The sequence below is a fragment of the Scyliorhinus torazame genome, chromosome 5 (assembly GCF_047496885.1).
Source record: "Scyliorhinus torazame isolate Kashiwa2021f chromosome 5, sScyTor2.1, whole genome shotgun sequence".
NCBI lineage: Eukaryota > Metazoa > Chordata > Chondrichthyes > Carcharhiniformes > Scyliorhinidae > Scyliorhinus > Scyliorhinus torazame.
The window spans coordinates 99,532,105-99,551,228 of NC_092711.1; the positions used below are offsets into that span (position 1 = coordinate 99,532,105).

The 19,124-nt window shown below is 46.6% G+C and overlaps 1 protein-coding gene and 1 long non-coding RNA gene across 2 annotated transcripts in view; both read left to right on the plus strand.

Moving 5' to 3' along the window:
• The window catches only part of LOC140417819 (uncharacterized), a 90,007-nt gene that overhangs the window by 1,588 nt on the left and 69,295 nt on the right, over positions 1-19,124 (plus strand). Inside the window, exon 2 of the mRNA XM_072501272.1 lies at positions 2,760-4,238. Within this exon, the coding sequence (XP_072357373.1) occupies positions 2,760-4,238 (1,479 nt within the window). The remainder of the gene's footprint in view (positions 1-2,759; positions 4,239-19,124) is intronic.
• LOC140419169 (uncharacterized) overlaps positions 13,253-19,124 on the plus strand; it is a 30,703-nt gene continuing 24,831 nt past the window's right edge. Inside the window, exon 1 of the long non-coding RNA XR_011945575.1 lies at positions 13,253-14,005. This is a non-coding gene — a long non-coding RNA (uncharacterized lncRNA). The remainder of the gene's footprint in view (positions 14,006-19,124) is intronic.

Here is a 19,124-nt window from a genome sequence, read left to right on the forward strand (position 1 = left end):
AAGAAACAATCGAGCAACTTTCAGGAATCGAGCCGGTGGGTGGCCGGGGAGCGATAGAAGCTGCGGAGTGAGCCGGGAGGCTTCATAAATACCCTGTGGAGGCTTCAACTCCCGAGGAAAATGTTAACGGTCCGGTCTTAGACAGCACCGAACAGAGTGAGAGCTGAGCGGTGACAGGCCCGGGTTACTGGCCGCCATCTTTACAGAGGACAAGGTGCCGTAGGGCGCATGCGCTGCGAGCCTGGACCGGATGCCAACTCTCCCGGATTGACTGACTGGAGTCTCCGGGATTTTATTTTAATCATTTGTGGGAGTCACTGGCTGGGCCAACATTTATTGCCCATCCCTAATATCCCTTAAACAGAGTGGCTTGCTCGGCCATCTCGGAGGACATTTAAAGAGTCAACCACATTGCTGTGGTTCGGAATCATGTCGGCCAGACCAGGTAAGGATGGCAGATTTTCTTTTCTGTTCATTCACGGGATGTGGGTGTCGCTGGCTGGGCCAGCATTCACTGACCATCCCTAATTGCCATTGAACCGAGTGTATCTCAGAGAGCATTTTAAGAGTCAGCCAGCTGACTGTGGATCTGGAGTCACATGTAGGCCAGACAGAGATTTCTTTCACTGAAGGACATGAGTGAACCAACAATCGACAATGGTTTCATGGTCATCAGTAAACTTTCACTCAATTCAAATGTTACCGTCTGTCTTGGTGAGATTCATGCCTGCGTCTCTGTATATTCATTAGGACAGTAAAAAAGATTTTTGAGTCACTGAAAAAATTATGCGCCCCCTCGAGACTGCTCCTTACACACAAACTGGGAGTCGTCTCCTCAGGTCTGCTCCGGTATTCAATAAGTTTGCGGCTGATCTAATTTTTTAAAAGAATTTCGAGTACCTAATTCTTTTATTTTCCAATTTTGTTCCCTTAAATTTAGAGTACCCAATTCTTTTCTTTTTCCCAATTAAAAGGCAATTTATTGTGGCTAATTTACCTACCCGGCACATCTTTGGGTTGTGAGGGTGAGACCCACGCAGACATGGGGAGAATGTGCAAACTCTACCTGGACAGTGACTCGGGGCTGGGATCGGACCCGGGTCCTCGGCGCCATGAGGCAGCAGTGCTAACCACTGCGCCACCGTGCTGCTCCATCGGCCGATAACCTTTCACCTCCTTGCTCTTCAAGAATCTATCCAGCTCTGCCTTAAAAATATCCAAGGACACTGCTTCCACTGCCTTTTAAAGATGAGTGTTCCAAAGTCATAGAATCTCTACAGTGCAGATTGACCCCATTCAGCCCATCGAATCCGCATCGACCCTCCGAAAGAGCTCCCCACTCCACCCTCATAATCCCACCCAACTTGCACATTGTTGGAGACTAAGGGCCATTTAAGCATGGCCAATCCACCGAACCTGCAGACCTTTGAATTTGTGGGAGGAAATCGGATCACCCGGAGAAAACCCACACAGATACAGGGAGAACATGTAAACTCCACAATCACCCAGGGTCGGAATTGAACCCGGGACCAAAAGAGAAAATGCTGGAAAATCTCAGCAGGTCTGGCAGCATCAGTGGGGAGAGAAAGGAGCTCACATTTAAAAGACAGAGAAAGTGGGCGATATTTATACTGTAGGTGAGGGAATGAAAGATGAGTCATAGCCTGGGTCCCTGGTGCTGTGAGGAAGCAGTGCTAACCACTGTGCCACACCCTGTCCTACTACCCTCAAGAGAATAAAAATCCATATCTCCATCTGAAATGGGTGACCCCTCACTTTGCAACAGTGACCCCCTTGTTCCAAATTCTCCCACAAGAGGAAACATCCTCTCCACATCCACGTTGTCAAGACCCCTCAGGGTCTTTGATAGTTCAATCCAGGTTTTACCCAAACCTTTAAATCTGTGTCCAGACTGCTTGTACGACCAGTGAATGGAAACAGAGTTTTTTTGTCCACCCAATGGAAATCTGGCATAATCTTGTGTACCTGAATCAAATCTCCCCATAACCTCCTTTGCTGGAACCATTCTGGTAAATCTCCTCTGCACCTTCTCCAAGAATTTTCACATTCTTCCTGAAGAGTGGTGACCAGAGCTTTATAAAGATTCATAGAATAGAATTAGAACCATAGAGTTCCGACAGTGCAGAAGGAGGCCATTTGGCCCATCAAGTCTGCGACTCTCTGAAAGGTCACCCTGCCTAGGCCCACACCCCCACCCTGTCCCTGTAAACCCATAGCCCCACCTAACCTGCACATTCCTGGACACTAACCGGTATTTATCAAAGCCAATCCACCTAACTTGCCATTCTTCAGACTGTGGGAGGAAACCTGAGCACCGCGTGGAAACCCACGCAGACACTGGGAGAAAGTGCAAGCTCCACACACACAATTGCCAAGGCCGGAATTGTACCCGGGTCCCTGGCACTGTGAGGCAGCAGTGCTAATCACTGTGTCACCGGAGGCCTGGCTTCCCTGTTTCTGAATCAATATTACTGTTTATGAAGCTCAAGATCGAATTTGCTTTGCCAACTCCTCTCTATTATGTCTTGTAGAGATACACAATCCCTCTTCACCTCTTTCTCTCTCCTCCCAAAGAGGCCAGTTGGGTTTTTATGACAATCCAGCAGTTTTCATGGTCACTTTTTCCCAGTGTTGGCTCCACAAATGACCAGATTCATTCAGCTTAATTTCACAACCTGCCTTTGTGTTTTTATGGGTTCTCACTCATCCCTATTTTCTGTTTTCAATCCGTGTCACAGGGTGTTCGAAGGGGAGTCTTGAAGGTCCGGAAACTCAAACCAAACATCAGATCAGAATCTGACAGAGTCCTCAATTTATCATATCCTGAATATCATTGGATTTTGAACATGGAAGGAAAAAGCATCATTCACAGTGGGGAGAAACCATACACGTGTTGTGTGTGTGGACGAGGATTCAGTCAATCATCAGGCCTCACAAGCCACAAATGCAGTCACACGGAGGAGGAACCGTGGAAATGTGTGGACTGTGGGAAAGGATTCACTTCCCCATCCAAGCTGGAAATTCATCGACGCAGTCACACTGGGGAGAGACCATTCACCTGCTCCAAGTGTGGGAAGAGATTCACTCAGTCATCCTCACTGTCCACACACCAGCGAATTCACACTGGGCAGAGACCATTCATCTGCTCCATGTGTGGGAAGGGATTCAGTGATACATCCAACCTGCTGAGACACCAGCGAGTTCACACTGGGGAGAGGCCGTTCACCTGCTCCAAGTGTGGGAAGGGATTCACTCAGTCGTCCACTCTGTCCACACACCAGCAAGTTCACAGTGGGGAGAGGCTATTCACCTGCTCCAAGTGTGGGAAGGGATTCAATCGGTCATCCCACCTGCTAAGACACGAGCGTGTTCACACTGGGGAGAGACCATTCACTTGCTCCAAGTGTGGGAAGGGATTCACTCGGTCATCCCACCTGCTGAGTCACCAGCGAGTTCACACTGGGGAGAGGCCGTTCACCTGTTCAGAGTGTGGGAAGGGATTCACTCTGTCATCCAACCTGCAGAAGCACCAGCGAGTTCACACTGGGGAGAGACCATTCACCTGCTCCAAGTGCGGGAAGGGATTCAGTGATTCATCCTCCCTGCTGAGTCACCAGCGAGTTCACACTGGGGAGAGGCCGTTCACCTGCTCCAAGTGTGGGAAGGGATTCACTCACTCATCCATTCTGTCCGCACACCAGCAAGTTCACACTGATGAGAGACCGTTTCAATGTCCAGACTGCGGGAATTGCTATAAACGTTCTAGGAATCTGATGTACCATCAACGTGTTCACACTGACGAGAGACCGTTCAGGTGCTCTCACTGCGGGACTGGGTTCAGACGATCATCTCAGCTCACCGTACATCAGCGAATTCATACAGTGGAGAGGCCATTTGCCTGCATCAAGTGTGGGAAGGGATTCACTCACTCATCCGACCTGCAGAGGCACCATCGAGTTCACACTGATGAGAGACCGTTCACCTGCTCAGAGTGTGGGAAGGGATTCACTCAGTCATCCAACCTGCAGAAGCACCAGCGAATTCACACTGGGGAGAGGCCATTTGCCTGCGCTCAGTGTGGGAAGAGATTCACTCGATCATATGACCTGCGGAGGCACCAGCGGATTCACACTGGGGAGAGACCATTCACCTGCTCCAAGTGTGGGAAGGGATTCGCTCAGTCATCCAACCTGCAGCAGCATCAACGAGGCCACAAGTAACCACAGTGAATGGATTTTGCTGTTAACTCACATTCAGGACTGAACAATGTTCATTTGGGTCTCTTTCTGCTGATAACAAACTCCAGCCCATTTACAGGGGCTAATATTGTAGCTAAAAGTCAAATAAATTAGATTTTTGTTAAATGCGCAGTGTGTTGAAACTTTTAAATATCTCTGATACAAATTTGTTCCTTTTGAAGTACTCTCGCTCTCCCCTGTCTCTTCCATCCTCACCTCCAACAAGAAGTGTGAGGAGCTTGTGGAGCTTCTTTGTGATTGAGATTGAGTAAATCCGATCAGCTGCCTCTGCTGCTTCCCTCCCTTCCACGAGCCCACCGGACCAAACTGTCTCTAAATTTCATCCTATCCCGATCCCTGAACCCACATCGTTCTCTAGTTTCTCTCCCATCTCTCCTCCTGCCCTCTCAGAGCTCATCTTGTCCATGAGACCCAGCTCCTGCTCCATTGACCTTATTCCCACTGAGCTACTGATCAGCCAACTACCCTGTGTCCAAGGATATTGTCAACATTTCTCTCTCTTCAGGTACTGTCCCGCTCTCCTTCAAATCTGCCATCATCGCCCCTCCATAAAACAAACCCTTGACCCTGCCATCCTGACAAATTACTGCCCCATCTTCAACCTCCATCTCCTCTCCAAACTCTTTGAACATGTTGTCACCTCCCAAATCCTTGCCCATCTTTCCCAGAACTCCCATGTTTCCTTCCCATGAACTCCATTCAATCAGGTCTCTGTCCTGTCACAGTGAAATACAAGAGACAAACAGAATCTTACCCAGAGAGAAAGACAGACACTCCGGGAGCTTGGATGCAAGGGCGGCACGGTAGCACAGTGGGTAGCACTGTTGCTTCACAGCGCCAGGGACCCGGGTTCGATTTCTGGCTTGGGTCACTGTCTGTGCAGAGTGTGCACGTTCTACCCGTGTCTGCGTGGGTTTCCTCCGTGTGCTCCGGTTTCCTCCCACACTCCAAAGATGTGCAGGTTAGGTGGATTGGCTATGCTAAATTGCCCTTCGTGTCCAAAAGATTAGGTGGGGTTTACTGGGTTATGGGGGTAGGGTGGAGGTGTGGGCTTAAGTAGGATGCTCTTTCCAAGAGCTGGTACTGACTTGATGGGCCGAATGGCCTCCTCCTGCACTGTAAATTCTCTGATTCTATGAGGTGAGATTGTCCTTTCTGAGCTCCAGCCAGGTGATGTTAAACACTCAGGCGGGAAAGACAAAAATCTACAACGTGTTTAAAACAGCTGATTTATTTCACCAATATCTAGAATGTTACACTCCAGTCCCTTTGAGGCTATTATCATCAGAAACAAACTCCAACTATCAGAGTAAAAACCTCAAAAGTTCTGGTAAAGAGAGAGGCCATTTGGCCCATCGTGTGAGTACTGGCTGCAGTGGAGATATTCAGCTTAATCCCATTTTGCAGATCTCAGTCGATTGTTACTCGTTGGAATTTAGAAGGATGAGGGGGGATCTTATAGAAACATATAAGATTATGAAGGGAATAGATAGGATAGATGCGGGCAGGTTGTTTCCACTGGCGGGTGAAAGCAGAACTAGGGGGCATAGCCTCAAAATAAGGGGAAGTAGATTTAGGACTGAGTTTAGGAGGAACTTCTTCACCCAAAGGGTTGTGAGTCTATGGAATTCCTTACCCAGTGAAGCAGTAGAGGCTCCTTCATTAAATGTTTTTAAGATAAAGATAGATAGTTTTTTGAAGAATAAAGGGATTCAGGGTTATGGTGTTCGGGTCGGAAAGTGGAGCTGAGTCCACAAAAGATCAGCCATGATCTCATTGAATGGTGGAGCAGGCTCGAGGGGCCAGATGGCCTACTCCTGCTCCTAGTTCTTATGTTCTTATGTCCTGTATGTCCCAGTCCTTCAATTGGATATCCAAGACATTTATTTTAAAGTGATTGGGATTTCTGCTTCTATGACCCTATCAGAAAGCGAGTTCTAGACTCCTGCCACTGAAATGATTTCCCCCTTCCACTCCCAACCCTCTGCTAATTACTTTAAATCTAAACCTCTTGGTCATTGATCTGTTAATGAAATAGATCCTTCTTATCCATTCTATCCGGGCCCCTCATAATGTTAAACACCTCAGTTAATCTCTCCTCAGTGTTCTCTGTTCCACAGAAAACCATCTTGGCCTCTCCAATCTTTCCTCATTGTTAAAATTCTCCATTTGTGTCAACATCCTCGTCAATCTCCTCTGCATCCTCTCTGGTATGAACACATCCTTCCTGTAATGTGACCAGAACTGTACTCAGTAATGCAGCTGTGGTTTAACTAGTGTTTTAGACAGCTCCAGTATAACCTCCCTGATCCTATAATAAAAGCAGAAAATGCTGGAAATACTCAGCAGCTCTGGCAGCATCTGTGGAGAGAGGGGTTTCAGGTCTTTCCTCCAATAGAAATTGCTGGGAATATTCCCTGCTCCAGTACTCTATGTCTCCGTGAATAACAAAGTATCCTCTCTGCCTTTACTATCACCGTATCTACCTCTCCTGTCACCTTCAGGGATCTGTGGCCATGCACTCTTACGCCCCTCTGTCCCTCTACATCTCCCTATCATACCATTCATATTCTTTCCCTTTGTCGTGTTTTTCCTCCCCCAATGTATTTCTTACCCTGCGTTTCTCTGGATTGACCTCAGTTTTCTGGCCCGCTGATCAGTCTATTGATGTCTTCCTGCAGTCATTACAGCCTTGGTTCAAACATGCACAAAAGCGCTGAATGCCAGAGGTGAGGTGAGACTGTCTGCCCTTGAGATCAAGGCAGCACTTGACCGAGTATGGCATCAAGGAGTCCCAGCTATTCTGGAGTCAATGGAAATCGTTGAAAATTCTCTGTTGGTTGGAGTCGTACCTGGCACAAAGGAAGATGGTTGTGGTGGTTGGAGGCCAACCATCAGTTCCAGGACATCACTGCAGGAGTTCCTCAGGGTAGTGTCCTCGGCCCAAACATCTTCAGCTGCTTCATCAATGACCTGCCTTCATCATAAGGTCAGAAGTGGGGAGGTTTGTGGATGACTGCACAATGTTCAGAATCATTCGCAACGCCTCGGATAATGAAGCAGTCCATGTACAAATGCAGCAAGGCCTGGACAATATCCAGGCTTGGTCTGATAAGTGGCAAGTTACATTCGTGCCACACAAGTGTCAGGCAATGACCATCTCCTCCAAGAGAGGATCTAACCATCGCCCCGTGACATTTAATGACATTACCATCGCTGAATCCCCCACAATCAACATCCTGGGGGGTGCCATTGATCAAAAGCGGAACTGGACGAGCCACATTAATACTGCGGCTACCAGGGGAGGTCAAAAACTAGGAATCCTATGAAGGGTAACTCATCTCCTGACCCCCCCCCCCCCCCCCCCCCCACCAAAGACTGTCCACCATCTGCAATGCACAAGTCAGGAGTGTAATGGAATGCTCTCCACTTGCCTGGATGAGTGCAGCTCCAACAACACTCGAAGCTCAACACCATCCAGGACAAAGCAGTCCGCTTGATTGCTCCCCCTTCCACAAATATTCAAACCATCCATCATTGACGAACAGTGGCAGCCGTGTGTACCATCTACAAGATGCACTGCAGTAACTCACTAATGTTCCTTAGTCAGCACCTTCCAAACCCATGACCATCTAGAAGGCCAAGAGCAGCAGATCACTGGGAATCTCACCACCTGGTGGCTCCCCTCCAAGTTACGCACCACCCTGACTGGGAAATATATCACCGTTCCTTCGCTGTCGCTGGGAGAAATTCCTGGAACTCTCCCTAATAGCACAGTGGGTGTACCTACACCTGAAGAATTGCAGCGGTTCAAGAAGGAAACTCCCAGCCACGTTCTGAAGGGTATCGAGGGATGGGCAATAAATGCTGGCCTAACCAGTGAAGCCCACATCCCATGAATTAATAATAAAAGTCTGCAGCTTTCTTTCTTACTGTCAAAAAGAGGACCGCAAATGACTTAATCCTGTCCCCATGTTAAATTTTAAAGCATTGATAGAGAACTCAAGAAGCATGGAATCGTGTCTTGGGAAATCTAGAGTCCCACTGGAAATACTCCACCAATCACAAACATACCCCTCGACCACTGTCCTTTGCTTCTTGCTGCTCCAGCTGATGTCACTTTCTGCACTTGTGATTGTTCTGGACATGAGAAGTTTCCTGGTTTTCCCACGTGGAGCAGGACTGGAATCCCCGGCCAGGCCTTTAGTTATTTGATTCGTTGACTTAAGCAAAATAAACTTAAGATTAAAATAAATAAAGATTCATCAGCTTCTCAATATTAAAACATGCTGCTGTGCAGAGAGACCTGGATGTGCTAGTGCATGAGTCGCAAAAAGTTGGTTTTCAGGTGCAACAGGTGATTAAGAAGGCAAATGGAATTTTGTCCTTCATTGCTAGAGGGATGGAGTTTAAGACTAGGGAGGTTCTGCTGCAATTGTATAAGGTGTTAGTGAGGCCACACCTGGAGTTTTGTGTTCAGTTTTGGTCTCCTTACTTGAAAAAGGACGTACTGGCACTGGAGGGTGTGCAGAGGAGATTCACTAGGTTAATCCCAGAGCTGAAGGGGTTGGATTACGAGGAGAGGTTGAGTAGACTGGGACTGTACTCGTTGGAATTTAGAAGGATGAGGGGGGATCTTATAGAAACATATAAGATTATGAAGGGAATAGATAGGATAGATGCGGGCAGGTTGTTTCCACTGGCGGGTGAAAGCAGAACTAGGGGGCATAGCCTCAAAATAAGGGGAAGTAGATTTAGGACTGAGTTTAGGAGGAACTTCTTCACCCAAAGGGTTGTGAATCTATGGAATTCCTTGCCCAGTGAAGCAGTAGAGGCTCCTTCATTAAATGTTTTTAAGATAAAGATAGATAGTTTTTTGAAGAATAAAGGGATTAAGGGTTATGGTGTTCGGGTCGGAAAATGGAGCTGAGTCCACAAAAGATCAGCCATGATCTCATTGAATGGCGGAGCAGGCTCGAGGGGCCAGATGGCCTACTCCTGCTCCTAGTTCTTATGTTCACCAATCAGCTTCTTCCATTGAGCTGAAGTCACCTTTTATCAAGAATTAACTGAAATGTTTTTGATAATTGTTTTGTTAAAATAAATGTAAAGTTCCCAATTCTTATTTTTCCAATTAAGGGATAATTTAGCGTGCCCAATTCACCTACCCTGCGCATCTTTAGGTGTGCGGGTAAGACACACAGACACAGGGAGAATGTGCAATCTCCACACGGACAGCGATCCGGGGCCAGGATCGAAACCAGGTCTTCAGCGCCTTCAGGCAGCAGTGCTAACCAGTGTGCCATCGCACCATCCGTTTTTGTTAATTGTTAATATCTAAACCTCTCAAATGATTAATTGACTGAGAAATTCAGACATCTTTACTCTTACAATGTCAACTTCATCTTTATCCCCTGGATTTGATGAATGGACCACGATTCTGTGAACGATGATCAGATTGATTTCAGTTTTGTGATAATTAATGAATCGTCTCACTTTATAATTGATGAATGCAGTGACCAGGATGTGCCCTCCACAGGACTGGGATGCCCTGTCATTGCCTTTATTTATTCCATTATTAACTGACTGAAGCAACAATAAACTTAAGGTTAAAATAAATAAAGATTCATCAGCCACTCAACAATCAGCTCGTTCCATTTGCCTGAAGTCATGTTATTTTTATCAGGAATTAACTGAAATGATTTTCTTCATTCTTATTACCTAAACAGCTCGGATTTTAACTTACTGAAGAATTCAGACTTTTTCACTGTTACAATCGCTTGTCATTCAGCTTCAACTTTATCCTCACGATTTGATCAGCAGAACACTGACTGTAATTATATAAATGATCAAATTGACTTCAGGTTTATACTAATTAATGAATAATGACTTATAGTTCATTAATGCACGGCAGCACGGTGGTTAGCACAATTGCTTCACAGCTCCTGGGTCCCAGGGTCCCGGCTTGGTTCACTGTCTGTGCGGAGTCTGCACGTTCTCCCCGTGTGTACGTGGGTTTCCTCCGGGTGCTCCGGTTTCCTCCCACAGTCCAAAGATGTGCAGGTTAGGTGGATTGGTCATGCTAAAATTGCCCTTAATGTCCAAAATTGCCTTTAGTGTTGGGTCGGATTGCTGGGTTGTGGGGATAGGGTGGAGGTGTGGGATTGGGTAGGGTGCTCTTTCAAAGAGCCGGTGCAGACATGATGGGCCGAATGGCCTCCTTCTGCACTGTAAATTCTATGATCTATGAATGCAATTACCAGAACGCTTCTCGCATAATCTCCTTGCTCTTATATTCCAGGCCTCATCCAAGAAAGGATTCTTGGCTGCCTGATCGATCTATCCAGCTACCTGTGGATAGGGACTCCAATGCCTCTCTTTGCTCTACGTTCTCAGTATCATCCGACTAATAGTTCATTTCCTTGTCTTGTTTTCCCTCTGAAATTCATTATCTCTCACTGTTTGTAGCACAGAGGTTAACACTGTTCGCAGTGCCAGGGTCCCAGGTTCGATTCCCAGCTTCGGTCACTGGTCTGTGCGGAGTCTGCACATTCTCTCCATGCCTGCCTGGGTTTCCTCCGGGTGCTCCGGTTTCCTGCCACAATTCCTGAAAGACATGCTTTTTTGGTGAATTGAACATTCTGAACTCTCCGTGTACCTGAACAGGCGCCGGAATGTGGCGACTAAGGGATTTTCACAGTCACCTCATTGCAGTGTTAATGTAAGCCTACTTATGAAAATAATAAAGATTATTATTAAATTGAATTCCGGGGTGGCAGGGTGGCGCAGTGGTTAGCACTGCTGTCTCATGGCGCTGAGGTCCCAGGTTTGATGCTGGCCCTGGGTCACTGTCCATGTGGAGTTTGCACATTCTCCCCATGTCTGCGTGGGTCTCACCCCAAGTTAAAAGATGTGCAGGGTAGGTGGATTGGCCACGCTAAATTGCCGCTTAATTGGAAAATGTTTTTAAAGATTGAATTCCATTTGTAATGTGACCAGTCCACTGATATCTTCCTGCTGTCCACGGCTTTCTCCCTCAATGTCAACCATACATACAATTGTTGTACCAGAAAACTGTGAAGCCCCACTGGAAACAGGCATCGAGACATCATTCAATCCTGGATGTCATTAACAGCAGCAATAACAGCAGAATCCATCCCCTGCTGTCGCCTGTGAACTTGCTGGTGTCGCAGCAGGTTGTTTGACTGAGCGAATCCCCTCCCACACACAGAGCAGGTGTACGGCCTCTCCCCACTGTGAACTCGCTGGTGCTTCAGCAAATTCCATTTACTTTTAAATCCCTTCTCGCAATCAGAGCATTTGAAAGGTCTCTGATCAATATGAATAAGTTGGTGTGTAGTCAGGTGGGATGACTGAGTGAATTTCTTGTCACACACGGGGCAAGTGTACGGTCTCTGTCCAGTGTGAACCCACTGGTGTATCAGAAGGTCGGATGAATCAATTAATTGCTGCCTACACACACGGCAGGAGAACAGTCTCTCCCCAGTGTGAACTCGGTGTCTCGGAAGGTGGGCTAATCGGGTGAATCCCTTCCCACAATCGGAACAGGTGAATGGCCTCTCCCAAGTGTGAATGCATTGGTATTTCAGAAGATCCCTTTTACTTTTAAATGTTTTCTCACATTCAGAACAATTAAAAGGTCTCTGATCAGTGTGAACAAATTGGTGTGTCTGGAGGTTCGATCCACAAGTGAATCTCTTCCCACACACGGAGCAGGTGTATGTCATCTCCTCTGTGAGTGTAAAATAATTTTTACTTTTAAAGCTCTTCTCACACTCAGAACAATTAAATGTTCTCTGATCAGTGTGAACACGTTGGTGTGTCTGGAGGCTCGATGGCTGAGTGAATCCTTTCCCACACACGGAGCAGGTAAATGGCCTCTCCCCAGTGTGAGTGCGTTGATGTAACAGTAAATTATTTCTGCTTTCAAAGTTCTTTTCACAGTCAGCACATTTAAATAGTCTCTGGTCAGAGTGGACCTGATGGTGAGTCTGGAGGTTTGACAAAGTATGACATTCTTTCCCACAATCCAGACAGGTGAATGGCCTTTTACCTGTGTGAACATGCTGGTGTGTGATGAGGTGTGATATCGAGTGAATCCCTTCCCACACATGGAGCAGGTGAATGGCCTTTCCCCAGTGTGAATACGTCAATGAGTTTCTAATTCAGGCTGGTAATTGAATCCCATCCCACAGTACCCACATTTCCACTGTTTCTCCATGGTTATCGACAGGTTATCAGGTGTAGGTGAGATGCAGATTTGAGGTCACTATCAGATCAGCCATGATATTATTAAATGGTGGAACAGGCTCACGGGGCTAAATGTCCAATTGTTGCTTCATGATTCTTATTGTGGAGATGTCCTTTTGTCTCTTCCGCTTGGATTCAGTTTGTTGTGTGTAAATTCTCCAATTCTAACCCCCTGTAAAAGGAGTCTACAAAAGCCATCACTGTCAGTCCAGGATAGAAATTCTGAACAGGCAATTCTAGTTTCTGTGGAACATTTTTTCCTCTGTTGTTCCTCCAAAACTGTAAATCCCCGTCCCACACACTCTCCCTCCTCCCTGGGCTGAAATCCAAACCCATCTCACAATCTGCACCATTTCTTTCCTCCACTCCCAGTTTTCTCCCTCCCTCTCCTCTGCCTGGGTTCAGTTCTCCAGCTCCTGTCTGCAGACTGACAATAAAATCAATGGGTCCTATTGGGGATTTGGGGCCTCCAGCGGGTGTTTGTGAATCCTCCCCGCCCACCTGCCAGGGTTTCCTTCCTTGCCAGAGATCAGTCCTCGTTGATTTGAGTAAAAAGTGGAAGCTCTTATTTCTTGTCCCCCTCCCTCATCCTCTGGTGTGAACCATCCTCCAGTGTCTGAAGCAGGATGGTGCCCGTTAACCTGGGCCTGTTCCCGGGAGGGAGAAGCTCCGCAGCTGCAAACCAGGGAGCTGACAATGATGGTGAAGGGTTTGCTCCAGGTCACAATGCCCGGGGACTGATTGACGGCGGGTTCGGACCAATAGGAAGTTGGAGGACCGAACGAGAGCAGGTGGTCATCCAACCAATCAGAGTGAATGGGAGGCGGGGCAGAGCCTCAGTGGGCGGTTAATCTGGGCCTGTCTGGGATCAAAGCCCGAGCAACTTTCGCCGTCAAATGTCGTATCTGAGGTTCATATTCAGGACTTGGGACCTGCACGGTGTGTTTATGAAGCCTCCCGACCCACCCGCCGGCTCCCTCCCGACTTAATCGGCGGTATTTGACCAGCTGAGAATTTCCAAACGATCGCCTGAACCGGAGTTAATCTCAATACTGCGCATGCTCCAGCTCACCAGGCCCGGGGAGTGATTGACGGCAGCTCCGGACCAATAGGAAGAGAGTGAGGGACTGGAGGACCCAGCTGGAGCAGCTGAACCTCCAACCAATCAGAGTTAATGATAAACGAAACTAAACCTGGACCTCCCTCATTGGCTGAAACCCTGCATCATTTCGAAAGCTGATTTGTCTCAAACTCCAGGAGAAAACTGGACCTTTCTGTTTGTGGCTTTAAACAGATGAGAGGAAATGAAGGGATCTGGAAAGCAGCAGATTCTTCATGTTGTTCCAGGAAAGTGGGGCCCGTGGAATGTCAGGTTTTACACAGCACACCGTAAGCCTGTGGTTTCACGCTTGGTAAAGAATCTGCAAACAAGGCAAGAGACTAAACAATTAATGGTAGGACACGAGGAACTACAGAGGATCAGAGGGCCCTTGGTGTGCATAACCATTGGTAGACAGGTAGATAGGGTGGTTAAAAAACGAATATGGAATACTTGATATAAATATTTGAATAAAAAAATGATATAATACTTGAATAAAAGAAGCCTGGACAATTCCCATCCACCACCATTCTCAACCTGGCTGAACTAGTTCAACAACTTCTCATAGAATTTTCATAGAATTTACAGTGCAGAAGGAGGCCATTCGGCCCATCGAGTCTGCACCGGTTCTTGGAAAGAGCACCCTACCTAAGGTCAACACCGCCACCCTATCCCCATAACCCAGTAACCCCACCCAACACTACTTTTATTCAAGTATTATATCATTTGTTCATTTATATTTGAAGGCAAAAAAATATTAAATTGTGATACTACTGGTGGCTGCAAAAAGCTACCAGCCATTATTATTTGCCATGTATTTTTTTATATAACATGACAGGTAACCTGGATGTTTATGAATGCAATAATGACTTTGACAATTGTGGAAACCACATGGGGGTTCACTCACAGTATTGCATGCCCTATCATTGTTTACTTTATCTTAATAGATTTTGCATGACATGTTGGGACAGTCAGTACTACCTGGCATCTTGTTTATCAGCCAGATCTCTCATGAGGTGAAGCCCTGCACAACATGTCACCTCATTGCACGGTTGACAAACATGAATCTCATTCTGTTGGAGATAATATAAGTTTGCCAGACCTAAAATCATTAAATTAAATGTTATTTATTTTGTACTTGCCTTCTTTCTGTATCTAGGCAAACGCTTTACCATAAAAGCAAGGCTAACATTTGTGCATTTTTGATCTAATTATGTCAGATAATAGTGGTAGTACTGTATTCTTTTAAGGAACACTGTATACCCTTTCTATGCATCATGCCTTTATTATTACTACTTGTTTAAATTACTAATTTACAGAAAATACAGGACAGCTCTTGGGCCTCCTTTACCATGTAAATGGTGTGCACTTGATACCCCTGATAAACCCACATGTCTCCAATTTCCACAATCTTCAGTCTCAACAGGTTTCTCCCATTCCCCCATCAATGGTTTTGTCATCAGCACCTCCCACCCCAAGATGTCCCGTTGTCTCCAGTGAATTTGGTCACTCCTGGTTTGGGGCGAACAGGTATTAGTGTGAATGCGCTCACAAGCAGCAGATTTTGACATGACCTTGTGTGGAGTTGAATCTGAGAGGCTAGCAAGGGGAACATTGTGTAGCTAAGGTTTGAGGTGACAAAGGAATGAATGAATTTCAATAAGTGTCGAGAGTTATGGGGAATTGGCAGGAAAATGGAGAGATAGCTGAGATGAGGAGGGATTTCTTTACTCGAGGATGCGTTGCAGCTTTGGACCACTACCCCTGAGGGTTCTGGAGCTTCAGTCAAGGTACATTGACGAGACCATGCAGACGCTGCGACAACGAATGACTGGACATCACGCGACAATCACCAGGCAGGAATGTTCCCTTCCAGTCGGGGAACACTTCAGCAGTCAAGGGCATTCAGCCTCTGATCTACGGGTAAGCGTTCTTCAGGACGCGCGACAACGCAGAATCGCCGAGCAGAAGTTTATAGCCAAGTTCCGCACACATGAGTGCGGCCTCAACCGTGACCTGGGATTCATGTCGCATTACATTCATCCCCCACCATCTGGCCTGCGAAATCCTACCAACTGTCCTGGCTTGACACAATTCACACCTCTTTAACCTGGGGTTACCCCATCTCTGGATCTGTAAAAATATAATCACCTACTAATGCTCACATTCCAAGCATTGTCCGGCATCTTTGAATCTGTCTACATGTATGTTTCTGGAACATATGTCTCCATTCACCTGAGGAAGGAGCAGCGCTCCGAAAGCTAGTGACATCGAAACAAACCTGTTGGACTTTAACCTGGTGTTGTAAGACGTCTTACTGTGTTCACAATCATTGTCAGCTCCCTGGTTTGCAGCTGCGGGGCTTCTCCCTCCCGGGAACAGGCCCAGGTTAACGGGCACCATCCTGCTTCAGACACTGGAGGATGGTTCACATCAGAGGATGGGGGAGGGTAAACAATAAATAAGAGCTTACACTTTGCACTCTAATCAATGAGGACTCTGATCTCTGGCAAGGAAGGAAACCCTGGCACGTGGGCGGGGAGGATTCACAAACACTTGCTGGAGGACCCAAACCCCCAATAAGACCCATTGATTTTATTGTTAGTCTGCAGACGGGAGCTGGAGAACTGAACCCAGGCAGAGGAGAGGGAGGGAGAAAACGGAGTGGAGGAAAGATGGTGAGATGGGTTCGGATTTCAGCCCAGGGAGGAGGGAGAGTGTGTGGGACGGGGATTTACAGCTTTGGGGGAACAACAGAGGAAAAAATGTTCCAGAGAAACTAGAATTGTTTCTTCAGAATTTCTATCCTGGACTGCCAGTGATGGCTTTTGTAAACTCCTTTGACAGGGGGTTAGAATTGGAGAATTTACACACAACAAACTGAACCCAACAGAAAGGTTTGTTTCTTTGCAAATTCTATGCTGCATTGACAGTGATGACTTTGTAAAATGAGAGATGACAACTCTCAGGAAATATTTAATGGGGTGGGGCCTTTTTTCTATCAAAAACAACAAATTAAACAGTAGCCTGATAGAAATCTTTTAAATTATCAGTAGATTCGAGAGGAGCGATTTGAGAGAGAGACCAGCTTTAACCAATCACACAGCCTGAAATTAAATTGCAGCATTTACAACAGGGAGACACCGTACTCAGGCTTCAACTGATGATCCAAGTTGGAGAGACATAAGGACATTCGCACAAAAGGAATCAAGAAGCAGCAATTGGACATTCAGCTCCGTGACCCTGTTCCACCATTTAATAACTTCACGGCTGATCTGAAAATGACTTAAAATCTGCATCCCACCTACACCTGATAACTTGTCGATAACGATGGAGAAACCCTGGAAATGTGGGGACTGTGAGATGGGATTCAATTACCCGTCTGAATTGGAAACTCATCGACGTATTCACACTGGGGAAAGGCCGTTCACCTGCTCCGTGTATGGGAAGGGATTCACTCGGTCATCACACCTCCTGACCACCAACATGTTCGTAATGATCAGAGACCTTTTAAATATGCTGACTGTGAGAAGAGCTTTAAAAGTAGAAAGAATTTACTGGTACATCAACGCACTCACACTGGGGAGAGGCCATTCACCTGCTCCGTGTGTGAGAAGAGATTCCCATGTTCATTGCAGCTTCTGCAACACCAGCGAGTTCACACTGGACAGAGACCATTCACTTGCCCCGTGTGTGACAAGAAATTTACTCAAGTCATCCCAAGTGACTTCACACCAACTTGTTCACACTGATCAGAAATCTTTTAAAAGTTCTGACTGTGAAAACAGATTTAAAAGTAAATCAAATCTGCAGAAACACCAGCGAGTTCACACTGAAACAGAATCATAGCATTTACAGTGCAAAAGGAGGGCATTTGGCCCATCGAGTGCACCGGCCCTTACAAAGAGCACCCGACTTAAGCCCATACCTCCAACCTAACCCATAACCCCACCTCACCTTTTTGGACACTAAGGGCAATTTAGCATGGCCAACCCATCTAACCTGCACATCTTTGAACTGTGGAGGGAAACCGGAGGACCCGGAGGAAACCCACACAGACACTGGGACAACGCGTAGACTCTGCACAGTGACCCAAGCCGCGAATCAAACCTGGGACCCTGGAGCTGTGAGGCAACAGTGCTAGCCACTGTACTACTGTGGGAGCGATACTGGGGAGAGGCTGTTTAACTGCTCCGTGTGTGGGAGGAGATTCACTCAGTCAAACATCAGCAAGTTCACAGGCAACAGCAGGGTTTGGATTCAGCTGTTGTTGCTGCTGTTAGCCACATCCAGGACTGAATGATGCCTGGACGTCTGTTTCCAGTGGGGCTCCACAATATTCCGTTTTACATCAATGATTTAGACTTAAATATGCATCAGGATTATACAAAAGTTGCTCATGTGTTTTAGACAATGAGGGAGAAAGCCACGGACTGGGTCAGGTGGACAGAAAAATGGTGAATGGAAATTTAGATAATGAGAGGTTAGGAAAACACTTCAGTTAACTCCCGATAAAAATAAGGTCACTTCAGGATCATGGAAAAAACTGATTGGTGGGGAAGCTTCAAATAATCCTTTAAAAAAAAAAAAAAAATTCAGAGTACCCAATTATTATTGTTTTTTCCAATTAAGGGGCAATTTAGCCTGGCCAATCCAACTGACCTGCACATCTTTGGGTTGTGGGGGTGAAACCCATGCAGACACGTGGAGAATGTGCAAACTCCACACGGACAGTGACCCAGGGCCGGGATTCAAACCCGGGTCCTCAGCGCTGTAGTCCCAGTGCTAACCACTGCTCCACGTCCTGCCCCAGCTACAAATAATTCTAATAACTTTATCGAACAGTTCTCAAATGGAAAGGCATTTGACCACATTAAAACTAAGGATCTGCAATAGACGTTCGATTTATCAAGTCATATTTAGGGGAAGGTTACAAACAGAGGGCAGTCATTTAAAGTGATTAGAAAAACAAGCAATGCTGAGCAAGGCTAGGAGAGTGGGCAAAGAAGTGGCAGATGGAATACAATGTGGAAACGTGTGAGGTTATGCACTTTGGAAGGAGAAATGGAAGCATAGTCTATTTTCTAAATGGGAAAATGCTGAGGAAATCAAGCACAGAGGGACTTGGGAGACCTTGTTCACGATTCTCTTCAGGTTAACGTGCAAGTGGTTAGCATTGCTGCTTACAGCGCTGAGGACCCAGGTTTGAATCCCGGCCCTGGGTCACTGTCCATGTGGAGTTTGCATGCTCTCCCCGTGTCTGCGTGGGTTTCACCCCCACAACCCAAAGATGTGCAAGTTAGATGGATTGGCCATGCTAAATTACCCCTTAATTGGAAAAAATAATTGGGTACTCTAAATTTAAAAAGAAAAAAAAGGTTAATGTGCAGGTGCACTGCAGCCTCACGGCGCCGAGGTCCCAGGTTCGATCCCAGCTCTGGGTCAGTCCGTGTGGAGTTTGCACATTCTCCCCG